The sequence below is a fragment of the Calliopsis andreniformis genome, unplaced genomic scaffold (assembly GCF_051401765.1).
Source record: "Calliopsis andreniformis isolate RMS-2024a unplaced genomic scaffold, iyCalAndr_principal scaffold0048, whole genome shotgun sequence".
Lineage (NCBI taxonomy): Eukaryota > Metazoa > Arthropoda > Insecta > Hymenoptera > Andrenidae > Calliopsis > Calliopsis andreniformis.
This window is the reverse complement of record NW_027480457.1, coordinates 3,067,069-3,091,705: the sequence shown is the minus strand read 5'-3', so window position 1 is coordinate 3,091,705 and position 24,637 is coordinate 3,067,069. Positions and strand designations below refer to the sequence as shown.

The window sequence follows — 24,637 nt, the reverse complement described above, 5'->3', positions numbered from 1 at the left end:
CCTGTTTTATAACAAATTTTACTATGTATCCTGTACTTTCGTTATTTTCCTAACTCATTAATGATTTTTACCAGTCCGTTTTATTCATTTGAGATTCTCGTTATATCTCTAAGAATGTTTTGTATTTTGTAGCTTCATATAGACTCGTTTCGTCCTGTACGTCATCTTATTAAATTTTGTTATTTATTTATATCTCCTTCCTGTATTGTCAGCTGTCTGATTCTACATTTCAATTACAGTCTTTTAAGAATTTTTGAATCTAACGAAATATAACTTTCACAGTTTCGATTCTTTGTCGGTCCTCTATCTTGGGTCTTGTAGTCTGTCTGTCCTTGTCTCTCTATGGGCAAAACTGTCACTTTGTGTATTCCATCCTTGTTTAGTTGCGCGTTTGTCTGTCTATCCTTGTCTCGCTATGGGCAAAACTGTCACTTTGCGTATTCCGATCTTGTCGAATTGTGCATGCGCTCTGCGATTCTCACTACTTTCTTGTCTCGTGAGCCTGCATTAATATTTCGAAAATTCTCTCAACGCTTGATTCTCTCTAATTTAAAGCTTATTTATCGATTATCGTGCTTGTATTAATTAAACAAGTTTTTATGCTTAGTTTCGACCATTGTGTTCAAGTAAAAACGTTCCATGTCCTATAACCTGTCTCAACTTAATCGCCTTTCACGTAGGAAATCTATAAAATTGAAAAAGTTTGCAATTTATTTCTCACTTGTTTTTTATTTATCGATTTATGTCGCTTTATATCGCGTCACTTGCTCTTGCCAGGCGGCGGCCATCTTGTCGGCAAGATGGCGTCGGAAAGCAATACGTCGCTGGCACTTCACTTCGCATCGTAATCTTATTTGCAATTTTTCTCCTATTCATAGGTTAAAATAGTTTACATTTGTGTTTCTGTAGTATTTTTAAAATCTTTAATTAACTAAATAGGCATATTTACCTTGATTTCCTGTTAAACTCGCTCGATTATCACTAGAGTAGTCACGTGACTTTACGAGATTTCTTGGTCGGTATCTGCCGTTACAGTTTTCTTTACAGAAATAATATTATCCACAGACATGTGGCAGGCTAATGAATGCGAGATGGAGCCACACTGTGATTCCCCCTCCATTATACACACTACTGCACGAGCCGTATGTACGTGAATTCGGCCCTTCGGATCACTTCGGATAGCTTCGGAAAGACGAGAGAGAACGCAAATGTCAAATCTTACTCTCGCGTTTCAAAACGCTATTATGGTTTGGTGCAAGTCACCCGCAAGCGGCATTGAGCGGCGCGAGTCATTCGTGAAATATTTCGAGCGTAAACTCTGATTTGATCTGCAAAAGTAAATCAGTTTAATAAAAATTATTTTTCGAATTTATATAATTTGAATTTAAAAGATGATATACTTACAAGTTTTACACTTTCTACGTTCTTGATACCAGCCTTTAAAAACAATTAAAACAAGTTCATGATGATTTCCTATTAATTTACTTACAAACAATAGGGGTAAAAGGATTTTACTTATCTCTTTGCATATGTGGCGAACTATTTCCAAATGGTTTTTGCTTCGGGTCTGGTCTGGGTTAGGTCTGGGTTAACAGACTCGCGATAGCTCTCGAACTCATCCACCCCTCCACGCGGATTCTTCCATATTTTTGTATTAAGATTAGCATTTAAATAATTAGTTATCGAACGATCGATAGTCGAATCGAGCCGCGGGGGAGCCTCGAACGAATCCTCGACGACGACGTCACGGGCCTACGGGAGAGTCGTCTTACACGGCTCTCTCTCTCTTGCTGCAGAATCTAGAGAAAAACGGAAGGAGAAAAGAACGTTGACGCGTTGACTTCCGGAGTAGAGATAGTAGAAGGGCCCGCGGTGTCTCGGAGGAGAAAAATTCGAATCACCCGCGGAGAGGAATGTCGGGAAAAAGGGAAAGTTTCACGCAACAACCACATACACGATATTTCACTATTTCACTATTTCCAGCGCGAAGCGTTCCGTCGGAAAAATATTTTCCAAAAAAGAGTAGCGTAGCTTCAAGTTCGTTTCCTACCCGTCGCGGGACGTCGAAGGGTGACGATACCATACAGCACTGCCCGAACGGGCTAACATGATAGGGCGTCGCTTCGGAGACGATCTCGGGATAAGTCCGTAGAATACAGAACCGCGAGACGTCGAAGAAGGGCGAAACCATAATGCACTGCCCGCGAGGGTTAGATATATAGGGCGCTGCTTCCGAGACGATCTCGCGGACTTGCTCGCAAGAGGGGATGGATTTCTCCCTCTCTCATAATAATAATAATTGGCGTCGTCCTCTTACGAAAAAGAAGGCGAACGCCTCGATGATGAGAGTCTCGATCACTGGATCCGCGGATGGCAGAGGGGCTAGCCTGTAGAAGCACGCGGTAGAGTTCTCGCCCACCCCACTTGCCGTAGAGTCACGCGGGGACGACGCCCACCGGGCTACTCGCCGACGGCGCGGAGCGCAGCGACAGGGGGGCGCGACGTCGACCGCGACACACACCGACGGGCATCTCTTCTCGCCGCGACCCATACAGCGCGACATACAGCGCGACGCTGACCGCGACACACACCGACGGGCATCTCTTCTCGCCGCGAAACACACTCGTCCGCGGCACACAGCGCGACGTCAAACACACCGACGGCCACCTCTTCTCGCCGCGGTAGAGCCAGCCGACACCACACCGCGACACACCCGCCGACATCACCGCGACTCACCCGTACACGCCCGCCCGCCGAGGGGACAGTGCGATCACGGCTTATCCGCTCGCGCTTTTGCCGAGTCGGATCGCACGAGGGAGTCCTCGAGGAGAGCCTTTTTCTCTCTTTCTTCTCTTATCTCTTCATCCTCCATGATCTTCTCTCTTTTCAGGGGAGAAGCGATTTTTCGGGGAGACTGGAGCGGAGAAATTCCGAAACTGAAAGAGAGTCAGGATGAGAGTTGTCTTCAACGACTCTAGCCTGAAGTAAAAATTCAAAGTGGGATTACCTTAAAAATCCAGAAAAACTTCTCAAAGGTTTCGGAACGAGAAGGCTCGAGTCTCTGGAGGAAGATCGCTTCTCGAAATTCTTCAAGCTGATGCGACGCTTCCCTCTCAGCGAAACGACGTAGAGTAGAATGTAGTATAACCTAGAAAAAGTAAAAGAAAACCACGAGACATTGAAGGAAAAGCGATACCATACTACTCTGCCTAATGTGCATGACAGATAGGGCGCTGCTCTGGAAATGATCTCGAGGACGCGAAGAACTTAGTACGAAAAAATTTCTATTAATCGATGCAACAAGCAAAGTAGTCTTTATAAAACAGATACGCGAAGATAGAGTTCTCGAGGAGAGAGAGGCTGGGGGGCTGACTCAAACTGCTGTCGTAAGGCACGTGGATAGAGACGTTGCCCACCTCTCTGCTCTGAGGGTCGTTGCAAGAAAACACTAAGATACGGTAGAGTTGCGAATTTCCGTCAGACACGAGCGGGGAAAGGGGAGAGCTCAACCGACGGAAGAGAGAGAGAGCACAGGGTGATGCACTCTCACGGGAGAATTTTAGAAACTGTGAACAAATTAATCATGTTTTTATTTTGATGAAGTCGCTGGTCAAGGCGTGAGATAAACGCACGAGCGACACGCTGAGGGGGGAGGGAACATGAGCGGTTGTCGTGTGAGGTTTTTCACGTGTGGTTTGCTGTGAAAGAGTGATGTTATTTGCATGAGAATTCAAGAGAGAAGACTGTAAGCATCACCTGGAAGACTGGGGGGGGGGGGGGGGGGGGGGGGGGGGGCGCAGCGAAAGAATTAATTAATTAATTAAGAGTTTCACGAGAAACGACGCAACGGAAAAAATGAAAATACGTAGGAACGAGATTAGGAAGACGCGAAATACAAAGACGATACGTTAGAATCGAGACGGCTCGAAGATATACGCGAGATGAGTAAAATAAACAGAAATCGAAGTGGCGAAGACGGAAACGCGACACTAGAAAGGGAAGGTTCGGGGAAAAGTAATAATAAACACGCGAAGGGAAAGTCATTAGACGCGCCGGGTAGTCTAAGAATCGTTTTTCAAAGTAAAATACTTTGGAAAACACGAAGATCGTAAAAGGGGGGAATTAACGTACAATGCAAAGGCAAGGGCGGTCGGAAATAACGGGACTCGGTACAGGTCAGGGAATGAATACTCGTCGGTACACGAGGAAATAAAATTATAAACGCGGAAAGAATAGAAAATTATTCGAGACAGGATACGCGAGAAATGAAAGACGAGATATAGGGACACGATCGAGACGAGCGGAACGAAGGGAGTAATAATAGAAAGAATCGCGAATGGGCGTAGGAATATAAGAAAATTGCGAGACAAGTTGATCGCGAGGAAAACGTGAATAGAGGCGTAACGCGAGGAACGCGCAGAGCCGAGAAAAGGCATTGAAAAATGCACTCTGACGTGTTTGCGACTGATGTTCGATTAATAGAAATAAGTAAAGTGATTACTGTACCTGGTCGGCTGTACAGCTGAAGGGAGGATGCTTTGCGAATCCCTTCGGCGGATCAGGAATCTGTGAAATTGTAAAAACAGAAATTTACACATCGTAATTTAGTCGAACGATCAGCGTCGCACTCGCGTCGGGGTGTTTGCGTAACGTATACGAAACGCGCGGTACGCAGAGAGAACGGAATTAGGAAAAATCGTAGGGGTAAAAGAATAATAGAACATATTTTAATCAAGATACTAGTCGGTGTTACGTGATACGCGAATAAGCTGTCATCGGCGGGAGAGGTTAAAGAATCGCGAGAGCCACGCGTGGTCGAGCGGGAAAAACGGGTACAGTCGCGTGAGAGTGTAGGTAAGGAAGACCGTTAACACGAGGGTAAAGATAGACATAGTCGGTAAATGGTCATGGTAGACAAACGTCAGCGAAGAAATCGGATATACCGACGCGAACGAAAAACGTTGCGGCACGGGCCGAGCGGCTATGCAGCGGCGACAAGGGGGGGGCGCGTAAGGGGATTCGGATGGGAATAGGAAGACAGCGCGGGCGGACGAGAGATAGGCAGCAAAAGACGAAAGGCTGTGTAGTCGGGAAAAAGGGAACGCTAAAGCGACAGTAAGGGGAAAATTAAGATTTAGAACCTAGGGAAAATTTTTATATACATATGTATGTATATATATATAGTAAAATCGATACTTTGCATACACGAATAGCAGCCGAGGTACACGAAAGATAATGTAGGACGAGACACATGATGGTCACGCGTTATGTGTCGAAGCGAGAAAACAGTCGAAAAATCGTATAGATCAGAAGTTTGTAATCACAGAAAGTAAAGAAAATCAATCAAACATAATAATATGCATAGGAATACGAGTCGGTAAAGATGTCGCGAAATAACACGAAACGGTAAAAGAGAGCGATCAGAGGGAGAGGATTTAAGTCGATAGTCGGGCGGGTAGAACCAGTGAAGCACGGGGGCCGAGCCGGTTGCAGGGCTCGGGGCGAATATCGAAAGTAGCCGTGGTTAAGCGGCATGCACCGAGGCACCATCCTGGGATGGGTGAACGCGCGCATGCACACGCTTAGAACCTCCTGAGGCGTTCTCTTAAGAATGGTATGGTGTTACTCCCTCTTTCTCAGGGAGTCTCACGGGAGTAAAACGATGCTTCTTCGCCTATCAGACGGGCAGGCCCTCCACCGAGTGTGAGAGGGACTCGCGGGGAGAGTGGAAAATGCTACCCGCGAGATTTCAAGTTTTTCGCTAACACACGAATCATTGAAGAAGAATGATTCTCGGGAAACTTCGCGCGATTGCGAGGAGTTATTATTTTTCTTCTCTTTTCTTCTCTCGAGTCACTCCTTTGAGCCTCTCTTTTCGGTCGTGGCGTTTACGAAGGGTCAGGGGATCCGAACGAGTGGAGATTTGGAAAATTCCCAACAGTCATAGTACGCGAGGGTGATAGAAGTTAGAGAAAGCGCAGCGAAGAAAAACGAATCGTAAAACGATAAAAAGTAGGGACGGTAGAGTGTTGACCAGATGTGCGACGGGTACGCGTATTTTTCCCAAGGACTAATGTTGAAAGAAAGGAGAAAATCTAAACAAAGAACAGGGAAAGCTGTAAAGTCCGTTCGAAGTTTCACGCTCGTGAAGGACTGCAGACGTCCGAAAACACGTGCGAGAAACAATAAAGAGAACATTCGAGGAGACTTTCCTTTTTCTTTGAATGGAATAATTTGAAGAATTTTTGAAGAAAGGTTTACGAGACAATCGGTTAAGGGTGGCCACGTGCTCTTCGTCGTCACCCGCCCGATTGTTCAACCCAGTCATCTGTTTTCCGTTAAAAATTTTTTTTCGACTGTCTCGGGACGTGAATACAGCGGGGGAAGGGAGGGGGAGGGTAGACTGAAGGGCTGGTGGAGCAAAAGCAGGAGCAAATGAGAGATCTCAAGTTAAAAACATGAGAAGATGCCTGGTCTAATTCTCATTAGAAGTATTTGCAACTTATACGGGGTGAATCGCGTCCAGTAACGAGAGGACGGGGATACAGCCTCATATATACCTCCTAGGAAACATAGACGGGACGGGTGGATTATGTGATATAGAATGCAATGCGGATCGTGGGGGGGGGGGGGGGGGGGGGGGGGAGGGAGGAGGAGGAGGGAAAGGCTTAGAACGACAGCCTCGTGAGGCGGGAGTGCAAAAAGAGTGCAAAAAGAGAAAACATCGTGCACAGTGGAAATCGTCAGTGGGGTCAAATTGAGTATGAAGGGGGGAAGGGTGTAGGAGGGGGACACTTGAAAAAGGGGAAACGGAAAAGTGAGAAAGTGGGGAATGGGATAGTGAGAAAAGTTGCTTATCGAATATAAGAAGACGGCAAGAGAAACACGAGTAGGTGAACGAATGATTATGAATGAGAAATACTAATACTAATAGTAATATAAATAGGATAATAATAAAACATTAGCAATTGTAACGATAGTAGTAATAGATATAAAATGAATCTTATTCTTATTATTCGTAGGGAAAGCAAGGGACCGAGGAAGCAGGAAGCGAAAGGAAACCCAGCAAGGCATGGACAACAAGGACTTAGGTAGGAGCGTGGAATTGAGTAGGGGGGAGAACATTCAGAGGGGGGAAGATGCGGAAGTGCAGGGGGCAATAAATAGGAAAACCAGACATAGGTTCACTCGCATGTTGGCCATGTTGATGGCAAAGGATAGAGAAGAAACCTTTAACGCTATCTGGAAGAATGAGGAGGTTAGGGAGGAAATGAGAAAGAAGGGGATACAAATGGATAGAATGAAAGCGGGCAAGGAAGAAAAGGGGATACAGACTCAGGAGGAAAGGGAGATGAAGCATACAAAGGAGGCAGAGTCCCAGACGGAGGGAATTGATAAGAAAGAGGAGAGGAGAGGAAATAGGGAAGGAGGGAAAGCAGGAAAGGAAGAAGAAATAGGAATGGACAAGGGAAGAGGGGGAATAGGTAAAGAAGAGAAGGGAAAGAGAAAGGGGAATAAGGCAAGTTTCTCGGGAAAATTTGACAGAGCTTGGGAAAGAGCAAGTAAAGCTTGGGAAAAGAAACTAGAAAGGGATAGGGAAGGAAAAAGGGATCAGAGAGACGCAAGGAAGGAGAGTCAAGAGGAGGTTATAGACATAACGAGCCCAAGAACATCGGAGTCCGAACTATCGCAACTCTCGGTGACGGAAAGGGTGAGGAGAGAAATGGCAAAATTGGAGAATACAAATATAGGGAAAAGAAAAGAGAAACCCAGGATTGTAAAAATAGAAAAGGTAGTGGCAACAGGGAGTAAGGGACTAAGAGGAAAGCAGGGGGAGGGGAATAAAGAGAATCTGGTTAATAGAATACTAGGGGGGGAGGATGCGTGGATAGACGCAACAAATTCAAATCAGAAAAAGACGGAGGAGGTAAAGAGGGGTAAGGAACAAGGGAAGATAGAAGTAGACATAAAATGGGAGCTAAGACGGATAGGAAGTACGAGGAGGGAGCAAGAAGAGAAAGTGAAGAGGTGGTTGGAGGGCCGAGAGGAGAATATACAGATAGGAAAGAGACAGGAGGGAAGGAACGAAGAAGGAGCAGGAATATACAAGGAAAAGAAGGAGAAGGCAGGAGACAAAGAAGAAACAGTGGAAATAGAGGCACTACAGAGAAGGTATCCACAGGTACAATTTGTGGGTAAGAGGAAAAGGATAGAGAGCGAGGGCCACGAGGTAGGGGGTAAGAGGAAGGAAGAGGAAGGAAATGGAGATGGAAAGGTAAGGAGCACAAAGGGGAATAGTGAGGGAGAGAAGGACACAGGAACTAACAAAAGGAGCCGGATGAACGAAAATATAGAAGACAGAAGAAGGAGGGAGAGAAGGGAGAAGGTGAAGAGAAGACTGAGAGATCTGTTCGGGGATAGCGATAAGGAGAATATATATATAAAAAAAAAAGAAGAAAAAAAAGAGGAATAAAAAAAAAAATATATAAAAGAGAAAAGAAAAAAAAAAGGGAAAGAAGAGAGGAAAGACCGTGATCCTCTTCCTTTTACAGGGTGTCAGGCATTCTTCTCTTCCAGATAGCGTAACTATTATATATTAGGATATAAGCTTATTTAATACTAAGGAAAAGGCAGTATGGAATGAATGGATGAATGAAAGCGATAATTGTAAGGTATGAGGGTAAAAGGCGAGGGAGTGTATGTAATAAGAATTATGGAATAACAGGTGGGAATTGCTTGCTCCCCCTGGTCAATCAAAGGCTCCTACATAACAGTCTGTTTATTTATCTCATTGAAGGAATGGAGAGGATCCTGGAGGAAGGCGATGACATCACCATTGAGGAGAGTTTCTTCGATGAGGATGTGGAGTTCGATATAGAAGATCCAGAGGAGGATGGAAACAAAATGGAGGAGAAGGAGGCAAAGCCAGAAAAGGAAGAAACCAAGGAAGGAGCATTCAACAAACCCGTAGTACGAGAAGTAAAGATTCTGGACGAACAACCAGGTACGAGGAAGCAGGCGGACATCAGGGACCTGCTGGTGGGGAAAATTAAGTGTCCACCAATACAGCAGAAGGTGAAAGGGATAGGAAGGGGATATGGGAAAAATGAAAAGATGGCGGGAAAACCGGAACAAACGAGGAACGGGAAAAGGGAGATAAAGGAGGTAGCGGAGTGGGGGAACCTGGGGGTAAAAGACAAAAAGATTAAGGAGGAAATAGTTTACATAATTGAAGACGATATCCGGGAGAAGGAACACAACAAGAAAAAGGAGATAGATTGGGAAGCGGAGAAAAGAAAGGTGATAGACGTGAGGGAGGATAATGATAAGAAAAGAATGCAAGGAGGGGCGAAAGGAAAAGCAAGTGGACTAGAAGGAGTAAACAGGAAAGAGGTGAAAGGAAAAGAGGAAGAGAAAACGGATAAAGTAGTGGGAACTGAGGGAAGTAAGGGGATAGTAGAGGACAAGGGCAAAAATAAGAAGGAAGACGTCGAAAAAGATAAGGAGGAAAAAGATAAAGTAGGGGAAAAAAACGGTATAAGAAACACGAAAGAAAAAGAAAAAGAAGAGGAGAGATTAAGAAGGACAAAATTTTGTATTGTACAGGAAGATTATCCAAGGTACAAGTTAAGCAGGGCCGAAATGGATGGGATTATTTCGGCATTTGTTCTAAGATGTTTAGAGACAGATGAAAGGACGTACATCACCCGGATAGGGTTGATGAACGGAGGTATATTGGTCGATGCGAGGGGAACAAAAACAAGGGAGGTGTATGAGGCGAACAGGGAAGCAGTAGAGAAAATATGGGGGGGGAAAATTAGGATAGAGGACCATGACATCCTGAATAAGAGGATACGCATTATTGCATCGGTGGGACTTCAGGGAATTCGGGCGGAGGATCTACCAAGGCTACTCAGGCACGACAATCGTCAAATAAGGATAGCAGATTGGCAACTGCTAAAGGAGGGCCCCACCTTGAGTAGGGGCAGAGACAGCTGCTTCGAGGTGGGGCCCCGCACCTACAGATATCTAAAGCAGAGGGAGATGAGATTGCCAATAGGGGGGGGAGCAAGTAAAGTCACATTTACTCTGTTACAATTTTTAAAATAAGAAAACAAAACATTGTGAAATAGGGTTAAGAAATAGAGAGAAGACGATAAGCAAGACATGTACAAATAGGCATAAAGTATTAATAAAATGAAAAAAAAAAAAAAAAGATGTGTTACGATCAATAACCTATATTGGGGAAACAGGAAAAGGGGGGAGATAGGAAGAGGAACTAACATCGAAGGAGGAAAGGGAAATCGGCATACGAAGGTAAGGAAATCAGGCGGAATAATAAAAGAAGTTTTTGTTGCAGAGTTCGTTAATCATGTCCCTCAGATTTGTCCAAATAAATCTGCACCATAGTGAGGCCGCATCAGCAGCATTGGCAAGGACCATGGCCAGGGACAGGATTGACGTGGCGCTAATTCAGGAACCATGGACAGCACATGGAGGAATAAGAGGACTAGGATTAGTAGGCAGAGTCTGGGCATTGAATAACAAACAGGCACGAGCGTGTATTCTAACGAGGAAAGGTTTGGAAGTGGGTACGGTAAGACAATATAATGCTAGAGATATTGCAGTGATAAGTGTAGGAATCAAGGATGGAGGGGAACAAGAGGACAAAATGATTTATATAATGTCAGTATACGCACCGTGGAATGCAAAGGAGAGAAGACCAGGATTGGCGGTCCAGAGGTTCATGGAATTCGCACAGGACAAGGGAGTGGAAGTATTGATAGGAGGAGACATGAACGCTAAGCATAAGAGATGGGGGAGTACAACGACAGATACAAAAGGTGAGGAACTAATGGAGTTCATTTTAGCAAACGGGCTGGTGATGTTAAACAGAGGAAACAGGCACACGTTCGAGACAGTAACCAGGAAGGAGGTGCTGGACGTAACGATGTGTTCCCAGAGCCTAGCGGGCAAACTGAAAGGTTGGAGAGTAAGCAACGACATCTCATTCTCGGATCATAAGTACATCAGGTTCGAGGTAGATGTTGGACAGCAACAGGAAGTACAGATGAGGAGAAATCCAAGGGCAACGAATTGGAAGAGGTATGGAGAAATAATAAAGGCACACAGACATGAATTTCCTTCTAGATATGGGACAGAAGAAGAGCTTAATGAAGCGGTAAATAAACTAACACAAGTATTAAGAGAAGCATGGGAGGACTCGACGGAAGAAATTGAGTTTAAGAACAAAGTGAAGATACCATGGTGGAACAGGACGCTGGAAAAGGAGCAGAAGGAGATCATGAGAAGGATAAAAACAGCAAAAAGGAAAGGTGGGGTAGCGAGATGGAATGAAGTGAGGGAGCTAACGAGAATTTTCAAAAGGAAGGTAATCGTGGTCAAAAGGGAGTCATGGAAGGAGTTTTGCGCAGGAATCAAGGGGGTTTCAGAGGCAACAAGGCTCAGCAAAATGCTAGGAAGTGAAGTGAGAGAGCAACTCGGGGCTCTAAGGAAGGAGGATGGGACTTACACGGAGACAAACGAGGAAAGTCTAAACATGCTATTGAAGGAACACTTTCCGGGCTTCAGTGGGGTCCCACTGGAGACAAATGAAGGCATGAACAGGGAAGGAACAATGAATGCGATCCAGAGACCAGGATGGGAAATAGCCAACAAAATAGTTACGCCAGACAGAGTAGAATGGGCAGTTGAGTCATTTTTGTCGTATAAAACACCAGGGGTGGACGGAATCTACCCCAAAATGATAAAGGTAGCGATGCCGTACATAAAGGAATTCGTGGTGAAGATAATGCGAGCCAGTCTCGCTTTAGGAATTATACCACAGCTGTGGAAGGTAACTAGGGTAACTTTTATACCCAAACCGGGAAAAACGGACTATACGGTGGCTAAAGCATTCAGGCCAATTAGTCTGACGTCATTTCTACTGAAGATGTTGGAGAGACTAGTAGACAGATATATGAAAGAGGTGACTTTGACGACGAAACCTCTGCATAGTAAGCAACATGCTTTCAGGATAGGACACTCAGTGGAGGTGGCCTTGTACAATTTGGTAAGGGAAGTAGAGGAGGCTATGAGGAAGAAATTTCTTACAATAGCAAGCTTCTTGGATATTGAGGGGGCGTTTAACCAAACGTCAACGGAATTAATAGTCAACTCGTTAAGAGAATTTGGTGAAAATGAGTATGTTATCCGGTGGATTAACAATATGTTAACCACCAGGGAATTACAAACCTCGAAAGGGGAAACAATCACGAAGGGATTCGTGAATAGAGGCTGCCCCCAAGGGGGAATCCTGTCACCCCTTCTATGGTGCGTGGCAGTGGACAAACTCCTACACGATCTGGATAAGACCGGTGTAGTGGTATTAGCGTATGCTGATGATGTAACCTTCCTGGCTACAGGGAGGAATGAGACAATTGCAGTATGCAAAGCAAAGAAGACGCTGTTGGTGCTGGAGGAATGGTGCGACAAGACGGGACTGTCAGTGAATCCCACAAAAATGGAAATGATACTGTTTACAAGGAAGATAAACAGGCCGATTATCACGGAACTCAAATACAAAGGGCAGACACTGGAGTTCAGCAGAGAGGTGAAATATTTAGGAATTTGGCTGAACGACAGATTAACATGGAGGAAACATGTCTTCAAGCAAATTAACAAAGCCAAGGCCAACTTGGCAATGTTGGGAAGAGTAGTGGGACCTACATGGGGACTCACGCCGCAAACAACGAAATGGCTGTATGAAGCAATCGTACTCCCAAGATTGACGTTTGGGAGTATAGTCTGGTGGGAGACGACTAATATGCGAACGGTAAAAGAAAAGCTGGACGGACTACAGGGTCTAGCGTTGAAAAGGATACTAGGGACTCTAAGTACAACACCTACGAGGGCGGCGGAGATAGTAGCAGGGATGGAACCCTTGGATATCAAGATCAAAGCAATAGCTATGAAAACAGCGCATAGACTGATAACCTGGGGAGTCTGGAAAGAAAGGAGCTATGGACACAGCTTGTTACTGAAGACGGAAGGAAACGATCATATCAGGGAATTAATAAGCATGAGACAGGATAATCAGATCCTGAAATTCATGTTCCAGAGAAAATTTCAGATACAGATTGGTATCAGAACTCAAAGGGGTAATTTAGGAGATAACTGGAAGGAATATCACCAAGTCTGGTTTACGGACGGATCGAGAAAGGAAGGTATCACAGGGGCAGCTTGGACAAACGAAGAAGGAACAGACAAAGGAATAATACAACTAGGGAGACTGGCAACAGTATTTCAGGCGGAGGTACTGGCCATACAAGCCTGCGCGGAAATGCTTATAGATAGGGATACTAGGAACAAGAAGATAGCCATATGTTCAGACAGTCAAGCGGCATTGAAGGCGCTATGCAAGCAAGCTCATAAATCTATCTCGGTTATGAATTGTAAAGTAAAATTGAACGAACTAGCGGGCAAAGTAAACAGGGTAGTTCTGATCTGGGTACCTGGACATGAGGGAATAAAGGGGAATGAAATGGCGGACAAGTTGGTGAACCAAGGATCGGACAAGGTCCCGATAGGAATGGAACCATACCTACCAATATCGGTACTAAGAATAAAAACTGCAATTAAACCGTGGACGTTGGAGCAGAGGAAGAGGAAATGGAATGAGACGGAGGGATGCAGAGAAGCCAAGGAAATGCTAGGAGAAGAACCAAGGTATAAGTTTGCAAGGAATCTAATAGCAATGGACAGAAGGAGGTGCAGATTGATCTCAGGACTGCTAACGGGACATGCACAGTTGAAACTATACCTGGCCAGGATGAAACAGCAAGAGGACAGGTAATGTAGCTTCTGCGAGGAAAAAGAAGAAAGTAGCGCGCACATAATCTGCAAATGTCCTAGACTAATGAATACACGCAGGAAATACTTAGGAAAATACTTCTTGGAAACACGAGAGATAGGAGGACTAAAACTGGATAGGCTGGTAAAGTATACAGGGTGTAACAAAAATGTCGTAGTTCCTTAAAAGGGGTGATTCAGGGGGTGATTTGAAACAACTTTTTCCTTAGCGAAAATGTAAGATGAGGCTTCGTTAACGAGTTATTTACGAAAAACACCGGCCAATGAGAGCACGAGTTTGCCGCCCGAGCGACCGCGGTAGCGTTGGGTACGCGCGCTAGATGTTACAGTTGTACTCCGAACAAGTAAGTCGTCATACATCGAAGAAAATAGCATTAGTATGAAAACTGAAAGCGACTTAATAAATAATACCGAGTCCTTTTTTTGTGTATCACTTGAAGTGAATAATTACTTAAAATCGAGGAAAACTACGTGCAACGTAAAAACACGAATATGTAAATTTCTTATTCGCATAACGTATAAACGAAAAAGCAATACAACGAAAAATAAAGGAAGAAGAGGACAAACTTCACCTGTAGTTTGTAAACCTGTGTCACTGGGTCACTGTACCGATCCTGGTCATCGACCGTCGAAATGGTTTATGCTAGGGCACGCGTTTAGGTAATTTATGACTTTATTGCTTTGGTTTCGAAGGAGACATGATCTCGGAGTGTCCGAACAAGGAAGGTCTGAGGTGCTTAAACTACGTGGGGGGTACAAGGAGCTTCTTTGGAAAAATTCTACCCTACCATAAACCATTTCGACGGTCGATGACCAGTATCGGTACAATGACCCAGTGACACAGATTTACAAACTACAGATGAATTGCATTTAATACATTAATGATTATTATTTTTTAAATCTAACGCAGACTACTTTCAACGTTTCTATCTTCAACGTTAATTCTCCAAGTTTCCGTTCATTTCTTTTGTGGCATTGCGTTTTCGTTTATACGTTGTTTAAAAAGCGGTTATATAACGGGCATTTGGCTCGTCCGCGAGATTCGTAATTTGTTGGTATACGTGACCGACCGAAGGTGGCCTTCGGTCGGAGCATACGTTGTCCTAGCAGCAAAACACGATCAGCTGTCGTATGACTTGTTTTTGTCGTCAAAATTAAAGTTCAAACAAAGTAAGCGTTGTCGAGCAACGGTTTTGAACTCCAGGCTCGATGTCGAGTGGGGACATCGGAGCCTGAAGGAGAGAGAGAGTACATCGTACTACATTAGCACGAGACAAAAGATAATTTTGTGAGCGCCGCGTAGTGGTAAAATTTGGCACGTCTTCCGCTTCGCGGAGACACGCGCGGCTCTCGCCCCAGTCGTCTTACGACAATCAAGCTTGACGCAGTCAGTGCGACCGTTCGTCAAGCGAATCTCAGCTCGCCAGTTTCCAGATTTCAAGTAGTTTGGTTACCAGACACTTGAAATCTCACTAGCTCTCAAAAGCTGAACCTCTGTCGCCGACAGACTAGGAAGCTCTGCTCGATTCGTACGTATAATACGTACGAAAGAGCACCTGGTTTGTTTTAGGAGACAATTGATCGAGATTTGCACTCTTGGAATCGGGGCCTGCCCTGATTCTCTGAGTCTCGTTTCGTCTCGGAGCAACAAAGGCCGCTGCCTGTTGGATCCCTGAGAGACGGGTTACAACAGAGAGAGATAACGTACGTGCCTATCACCTCTGCGTTACTCGTGCTTTGCCACCCCGTTTAGTAGCAACCCCCGTGTGACGAATAGAAGCACACGGTAAGGTGAACGGAGTCGCGGAGCCTCTGGCCGTCCTCAGCCTCCAGGACCAGCAATTCGCTGGTTATAGCGTGTCCCTCCGCTCACGAATCCCTAAATTACTTGGATTCGTACGGAACGAATCTTTCCAAAAGGTGCAAGGCGAAGAGAAGAGGTCCCTCCTCCTCTCAAGCCACTCGTTCATCGACTTCTTCTTCGCGCCAGAAGAAGAGTCGATAATACAGTCCACTGCATTACCTTTGCGTTACTGGCAAGGTTTTGCTATCCCCTCCAAATAGGCTCGCGAGCGCAGCCTGGAGTTGGGAATCTTTGGTATAGCCAGACTTACACTCTTGCTTACCGCCGCGGTTCCGCCGCTATCTCTTTTTCAGACGTTAACGTCACTAAGAGGAGCGCCGGCGTCACCACCAGCCAGGGCCATCCGATCCACCGACGAGGACCGGAGCCAGCATCCAGCCCCCAAAAAGTTTAAATAAACGTCGCTTAAAAGCCCTTTTCAGGGCCGACAAAATATAAAACTTGTGTTTTCGTTTCTTTCGAATTCCCTTCATCTCACCTCATCCGGACCTCCGTTGGATCCCTTATTTTAAGCGATTCCAACATACGTTATGCAAATATTTTCATACGAATGCTATTTCCTTCGACGCATGCCGACTTTCTTGTTCGGAGTACAACCGTAGCGATCAGCGCGTACCCAACGCTACCGCAGTCGCTCGGGCGGCAAACTCGTGCTCTCATTGGCCGGTGTTTTTCATTAATAACTCATTAACGAAGCCTCATCTTACATTATCGCTAAGGAAAAAGTTGTTTCAAATCACCCCCTGAATCACCCCTTTTAAGGAACTGCGACATTTTTGTTACACCCTGTATAATGAAGGTTGACCCGTGGAAGCATCCGGGTTAATCTTTACTGAGTAGGGATAGAACGGAGAGTCCATGGAGGTGGGAATCTGTGACAGAACACAGATCTGCACTGACTAAGAGAACATCCAAAGGGATGGTAGGATCAAAATGGATCCTGGAGGGACTCACGGATGAAGGCGAGCTCGAGGCCCTCATCTTAACTTGCCAAGGAAATGAGCTAATGTGTTGTTGTTGTTTTTCAGCAGCTGGAGTTATAGGAAGAGGGCCGAAGGGATAGGAAGAAGTAGAAGGTGGGAAGGAATAGGAGCATGACAAGGAACCAGGAAGACAGAGGGGGAAGCAAGAAAGGGAGTAGGAAAAGGGATGACATAATAGATATTAATAGAAAGGGACAGGGTTAGTCTGTTTACAGGGAAAACACAAGAGGGGAGAGGAGAAGGGGACGAAGAGACGAAGGGAAGGAAGGAGCTAGGGTCAGGAAAAAGAGGAAGAGGGGACACAAACGAGGAATGGAAGGAAGGGCAAGAGAAGGGAAAGACATGAAGACAGCAGCAGGGAAAGAACGAAAGGAGATAGGAGGAATAAGGAGGTGGACGCTAGATGTAACAATGGAATCACTGTAAATAAAGCCGGAAGAGGTAGAAAGATCTGCCTAACTGCGGGAAAGCCTTGTTATATTGTATGTGAAACTAATAAAGAATGGGGAGGAAAGGGAGAACAGTACAAAAAAAAAAAATATAAAAAAAAAATAATTGTTGGAATCGCTTAAAATAAGGGATCCAACGGAGGTCCGGATGAGGTGAGATTGAGGGGATACGAAAGAAAACGAAGACACGAGTTTTATATTTTGTCGGCCCTGAAAAGGGCTTTTAAGCGACGTTTATTTAACTGTTTTCTGGGGCTGGGCGCTGGCTCCGGTCCTCGTCGGCTCGAATGGACGGCGGCGGATCGGAGGGCCTTGGCTGGTGGTGACGCCGGCTCCCCTTAGCGACGTTGGCGTCTGAAAAAGAGAGATAGCGGCGGAACCGCGGCGGTAAGCAAGAGTGTAAATCTAGCTATACCAAAGATTCCCAACTCCAGGCTGCGCTCGCGAGCCTATTTGGAGGGGATAGCAAAACCTTGCCTGTAATGCAAAGGTAATGCAGTGGACTGTATTATCGACTCTTCTTCTGGAGCGAAGAAGACGTCGATGAACGAGTGGCTTGAGAGGAGGAGGGACCTCTTCTCTTCACCTTGCACCTTTTAGAAAGGTTCGCTTCGTACGAATCCAAGTAACTTAGGGATTCGTGAGCGGAGGGACACGCTATAACCAGCGAATTGCTAGTCCTGGAGGCTGAGGACGGCCAGAGGCTCGGCGACTCCGTTCACCTTACCGTGTGCTTCTATTCGTCACACGGGGGTTGCTTCTAAACGGGGTGGCAGAGCACGAGTAACGCAGAGGTGATAGGCACGTACGTTATCTCTCTCTGTTGTAACCCGTCTCTCAGGGATCCAACAGGCAGCGGCCTTTGTTGCTCCGAGACGAAGACGAGACTCAGAGAATCAGGGCAGGCCCCGATTCCAAGAGTGCAAATCTCGATCAATTGTCTCCTAAAACAAACCAGGTGCTCTTTCGTACTTATTATACGTACGAATCGAGCAGAGTTTCCTAGTCTGTCGGCGACAGAGGTTCAGCTTTTTAGAGCTAGTGAGATTTCAAGTGTCTGGTAACCAAACTACTTGAAATCTGAAAACTGGCGAGCTGAGAGGCGCTTGACGTACGGTCGCACTGACTGCGTCAAGCTTGATTGTCGAAAGACGACTGGGGCGAGAGCCGCGCGTGTCTCCGCGAAGCGGAAGACGTGCCAAATTTTACCACTACGCGGCGCTCACAAATTATCTTTTGTCTCGTGCTAATGTAGTACGATGTACTCTCTCTCTTCTTCAGGCTCCGATGTCCCCACTCGACATCGAGCCTGGAGTTCAAAACCGTTGCTCGACAACGCTTACTTTGTTTGAACTTTAATTTTGACGACAAAAACAAGTCATACGACAGCTGATCGTGTTTTGCTGCTAGGACAACGTATGCTCCGACCGAAGGCCACCTTCGGTCGGTCACGTATACCAACAAATTGCGAATCTCGCGGACGAGCCAAATGCCCGTTATATAACCGCTTTTTAAACATACCGCCCCCCTTGCACGGTCCGTGCAACGGAGAATCGGTAATGCTCTGTCGTATGCACATCGTAACGCGAGACTCGAAAGACTAATACTTTCTTCGCGAATGAGAGAGAGAGGTGCTGCAAGTGAAGTTCAATTGACGTGAACTCACTCGCAGCGTTGTCGTATATTCAATCAAAATATGAATTCAATTGAACTTACTTATTAGCAGGTGGAGCCGTGCTCAGCTGCTGTTGGAGCTGCTGCTGCTGCTGCAGCAGCCGCATCGAAGTTTCCACCGCGATGCCGACTGCTGCGCGCGTCAGCTCCTCCAAAGTCGGCCCCGTGGGTCCTGGTGGTTGCCGGGGGCGGCCGCTACCAGAGGCCTGGTGTTTTGATTTTTCCCTCGGCGACGCGGGAGTGCGGCGCCGTCTTTCCTCCCGCACCCTCGGTTCCGGTTGCTTGGAGTGCCTCCTGCCCTGCGTTCCTTCCCCAGCAGGGGTGTCTCGGGATGTGGTCTTCGGAGTCGCCGGCCTCGGTGTCGTCGACTTCGGCGCGACCGCCGGCTTCCAGAGCAGCGACGTCAGTCGCTGCTCCTTGTCCCAGCGGAGGACGTAGCGGCCTCCGGGGACGGTACATCTATACCGCCTGGTAGTGCGGGGGATGTGTCCCGGCACCCGCAACTCCTGGGCCCCCGACGCCCGCAACTCCTGGGCCACCGGCGCCTGCGAATCCTGGGCCCCGATTAGCAGGATCCAATCCTGCTGTTTTTGCCCCGTTGGTTCCTCCGCGCTGTCTGGGGGAATGTCGGCCTGCAGCGCCTGTTCCCCCAGTTTCATGCAGCGGTTGAACGTGGCCGAAATTTCGGCGTTCAGGCCGGCGTGATTTTCTGGGTTTACCACTGTGGTTTCGTCCGCCATGGTTTACTCAGTACTGATTACGCCACCGCGACGCTCCTAAGCGATTTCGGTAGCGCCCGCGATTTCGCGGGGGCGCTTTTTCCCTTGGAGAGATAGAGACGGAAATACTTCGTCTCCCCTCCCAAGGGGATTGGGGGTCAAGGAAGAGGGGGTCCCGATCGTTCGATTTTCTTCTAGAACAATCGGTCTCACCTTGGTGTCTCCCTGGTTTTTTCCGAAAATTCTTTACAGGTGTTTATTTTGCCCGCTCGACCTCGGCGCCGGTCGTCGTAGCGGGCTCATCCACGGGTAACCTACACATCCTTGTGATGGGGCGTGTGTAAGTTGACTTTGCGGTACGTACTTTTACCACACGTACATTTCCGTCTTTCCCCGGGAACACCTCCTCAATTCTTCCCATCTCCCACTGGTTGGGGGGAAGAAGAGGATTCTGCACTAGCACCAGGTCTCCTGGTTGCAGTTGCAGTTGGGTGGCGCGCCACTTGTAGCGATTTTGGAGGTGCGTGAGGTAATCGCGCGTCCAATGCCTCCACAGTTGCTCGTGGAATTTCTGAATCGCTCTCCAACGCGACAATCGCGAGAGTTTTTCATTTTCCACGGACTGCAGCGGAATCGCATTTAGTGGTCCGCCTGTCAGGAAGTGACCGGGCGTAAGAGACGCATAGTCGTCTGGGTCGTCACTCAGGGGAGCGATCGGTCGCGAGTTAAGACTCGCTTCGATCTTGCAGAGCAGCGTCTGCATTTCCTCTCCCGTGGGTGTGAACTCTCCCAACGTGCGTTTCAAATGGTGTTTCACCGATTTCACGCCGGCCTCCTGCATTCCACCGAAGTGTGGGGCACTGGGTGGATTAAACCGCCACTGGATGCCGATAGCACCGCATTTATTATGCGTGTCCGTTGCAGAAAATACTGCACGACAGTGCTGTTGTAATTCTCGATCGGCACCGACGAAATTGGTTCCATTGTCACTGAAAATGCAGGACGGGATTCCTCGTCGTGCAACAAACCGATCGAGTGCGGCTAAGAACGCGCTCGTCGTGTAGTCATGGACGAGTTCGATATGGACAGCCCTCGTAGCGTAACAAACAAACACCGCGATGTACGCTTTGTGAGCTGTTTTGCCTCGGCCCGCGGAGTCGCGGACACGGTAAGGTCCCGCGTAATCCACTCCGCAATTGTCGAATGCTCTTGACGGGCGACAGCGCTCCGGGGTCAGATGCTGCATTATTTGCGTGGACGTGTTGCCTCGCCACCTTACGCATCGCATGCATTTGTTGACCACGGTTTTCGCTGCATTTCGACAACCGAGAATCCAATAATTTTGCCTGACAGTGTGCAAGGTCAACTGCAAGCCCCCATGCAACGTATCTACGTGGCACTGCCTAATTATTAATGTCGAAACATAATGCTTAGGCAGTATTATCGGGTGCTTGGTTTCCCATGCAAGTGTCGCATTCTCCAGTCTTCCACCGACTCGCAGGACGTCCTTATCGTCGAGGAACGGGTTGAGACTTTTTAAGGGAGATTTCACAGGGATACTGCGATGATTTTTTAAGCATCGGTATTCCTCTGCGAAATGCGAGCCCTGTATATGGCGTGCGAGGCGCTCAGCTGCGTTACGCATTTCTGCCGCCTCGATTACTTGACCGGCGTTTGACCTTTGATTGACGCGCGACGGTCTTCGCCAACGAAGACAGTACGCCGTTACACGTAACAGTTTTCTCCATGATTGAAAACGGAACAGAAAATCCCATTCCGGCTTCGGAGTTGCTACGTGTGCATGCGCTACGCGCTTGCTTTCATCGGTCTCAACGGAAGCGGGTATGGCGGGCCATTGCGCTTCCGCTTCGCTCAGCCATGTCGGTCCAAACGTCCATAGGTTCGACTGCAGAAATTCTGCCGCGTCGATCCCGCGCGAATTTAAATCCGCGGGGTTCGAACGGGTCGGCACGTAACGCCATTCCGCGTTCGGGAGGGCCGTTTGGATTTTCGACACTCGGTTGGCCACTATAACCTTCCAGGTCGATGGGTGTTTTTTCAGCCAAGCTAGAGCGATCGTTGAGTCTGTCCAGCAGACTACACGATCTATTTTCATTGCAAGTGAGTCTCTCACGTGCAAGATTAGCTCGGCTAGCAGTACGGCCCCGTTCAATTCAAGAACTGGGATCGACTGTGTTTTTATTGGAGCCACTCGCGTTTTTGCCATCAACAGCGATGTAAACACACCGTTGTCTATCGTCGTCACTCTTAAATAAGTGACGGCCGAATAGGCTGCGAGCGATGCGTCACAAAATCCGTGCAGTTCCACAGAAGTCGTGTCGGCTCCATAACGGATCCATCGGGGAAGTTTCCACTGGTTCAATCTGCTCCAATCCGCACAAAATGTGTTCCACATTTTGAGCGTTTCTGCGGAAACTTGCTCGTCCCACTGGATTTTCTCCAGCCATTGGGACTGCATTAAAGTTTTCGCGCGAATCACGACTGGCGAAAGCCAGCCGAGAGGGTCGTATAATTTTGCAATTTCCGAAAACAAAGTACGCTTTGTGATCGGTGTTGCAGACGGTTGGAAGCGTTGCAGATTAAAGTAGAAAAAATCTCCTGATGGAATCCATCGCAGACCGAGTACCTTTAATTCGGAATTATCAAACAAATCAAGGTCGACTGCGTGGGAGTGCGAGCTATGTGGAATATTGCCTAATAAATCTGGCGAATTTCCAGCCCACTTACGAAGGTTAAATCCACCTTGCTGTAAGAGCTCGCACGTTTGTTTACGGATTTGCTCCAACAATAGTTTGTCCGGAGCTCCCATAAACACGTCGTCAACATAGACGTCCTTCTCGAGGATAGGAGCGGCGAGCGGGAAGCGGTCGCCGTCCTGTTTTTTCAGCTCGAGAAGCGTTCGCATCGATAAATATGGGGCACACGCCGTACCGTAGGTCACGGTTTTTAACTCGAACGCTATATTTCGTTCGGTTTCTGGCGTGCGCCACACGATGCATTGGAATCGACGATCCTCTGCAGCTACGAGAATTTGTCGAAACATTTTCTCTATATCTGCTACTAGCACGTATTGATACAGACGCCACCGCGTTAATACAGCGGTGATATCGTTCTGTAGCTTCGGTCCTACGTGGAGGATGTCGTTCAGCGAGCGTCCGCCCGCTGTTTTACTGGAAGCGTTAAACACGACGCGCAGCTTCGTCGTAGCGCTTTCCGTTCGAACAACCGCTCTATGTGGAATGTAGAGTCGTGTCTTGTCGAGGAACTCTAGGCGAGTCATATGACTCAACGACTCATATTCAGTGAGAAACTCACTGTATTCCCTCATGAGGGTTGGATCCAGGTCCAGTTTTTTCCTTAACCTAGTCAACGCGGAGAGAGCTATTGGAAGAGATTCTCCCAACAGCTCGTCCGGGTTTTCGTGGTTGAAGGGCAACCGAACGATGAATCGTCCCGTCGCGTCTCGCGCGACGGTTTTTGCGAAGTATTCTTCGCATTCGTCCTCGGCCTTGGTATTCACCAATTTCGAGGGAATCTCCTCTATCTCCCAGAACCTTCGTATCGCTTTGTCGAGCGATTCGAGGACGGTGCAATGCAGCGTCCTCACGGGGTTTGGGGAAGAGGTGGCTGCGTCGACCGGGCCTGACAGTATCCAGCCTAAAGCTGTTTCCTGCGCGATCGGCCCTCGCTTACCGAATCGCCGAAGCCCTGGTCGAATGATACTCGCATATGTCCCAGCTCCGATCAGCACCTCTATTGGGCGGTCTGAAGCGGGGTCAGGATCCGCGAGTGTCAGTTCACGCAACGCGGTGTATTCCGGCACGTGAACCGACGGCGGGGCATACGAGGTGATTCGGGACACCACGTATGCACTGGTGCGGAACGCCTCCTCAGTGCAACGTGTCGAACCGAACTCGATATCCACGCTATATTTTATATCCTGGGCTTTTCCGCCCCCCAAGCCCGTAACTGTGGCTGGGGTTTTCCTTCTCGCGAGTCGCAAGTCATTTGCGAGGTTCGCGGAAATGAAGGAGGCTTCCGAGCCCTGGTCTATGAGTGCACGCGCGATGCGCGTCGTGCCTCCCTTTCCTGTGACTCGCACATTTGCCGTTGCCAGAAACACAGCTGGTGTTCCGCTCTCCGTCGCACTACAGTGCGACGTCACGTCGGCGCTTGATGTAGAAGCACGAGATTTCGTGTTTACATTCGCGGGCTCACGTGCGGAGACGTTACTCCGTCCCGCTTCCCGCTGGCCCTGCTGTGGCTTTTTCGTCGACCGACGATTGCCTGTGCCGACTTGTGGTGCGTCAAAGTGCAGAATAGTGTGATGCTTCTTACTGCACTTTGTACACGCTGCGTTCTTAGGGCAGCGCGCGACTGTGTGAGTCGAAGCGAGACAGTTTATACACGACTGATTCGCTTTAATATAATGGAAGCGCAATTCAGGCGTGAGCAGCTTGAACTTTTTGCACGTTGTAATTCCGTGCGTCAGTCCGCAGAATGTACACTCCAAGGTTGGACCGGGAGAGCTTTCGACTACGGCGTTATGTTGCCGTATGCGAGGTTTTGACGTGGGGTCAACCGCTTGTTTTTGTACCGGGTTGATCAGCACGTGCAGTCTGTGCTCTTGCTCCCTGAGAAAATCCAACATCTCATTAAATGAGGGGATTTCTTGGTTGAGCTTTTGCGTGCCCTCCCATTCCCATTCTAGGGATTGGTCCAACTTAGATTTTATCAGGATGACCAACACGTCGCTGTAATGCTCTACCTTGCGCCCCAGCTTCTGGAGCGCGGCGAGCGTTTGTTTCCAGCCGACGGTGACCTGTTGCAGGCTTTCTATGTCGCCCGTCCTGATCGGCTTCAGCTTCGTGAATGTTGCGAGAAGCTGAAGCACCATGCGTACGTATTATACGTACGAATCGAGCAGAGTTTCCTAGTCTGTCGGCGACAGAGGTTCAGCTTTTTAGAGCTAGTGAGATTTCAAGTGTCTGGTAACCAAACTACTTGAAATCTGAAAACTGGCGAGCTGAGAGGCGCTTGACGTACGGTCGCACT

At 47.6% G+C, this 24,637-nt stretch overlaps 1 protein-coding gene across 1 annotated transcript; it reads right to left on the bottom strand.

The window, feature by feature from the left end:
* Positions 1 to 19,618: 19,618 nt before the first annotated feature.
* LOC143187489 (uncharacterized) lies at positions 19,619 to 24,479 on the bottom strand. The gene is made up of 3 exons (XM_076391702.1): positions 20,181 to 24,479; positions 19,836 to 19,988; positions 19,619 to 19,786 (listed from the first exon to the last, which is right to left on the bottom strand). Exons 1-3 carry the CDS (start codon positions 24,477 to 24,479, stop codon positions 19,619 to 19,621), a joined length of 4,620 nt encoding a protein of 1,539 aa, XP_076247817.1.
* Positions 24,480 to 24,637: the final 158 nt, after the last annotated feature.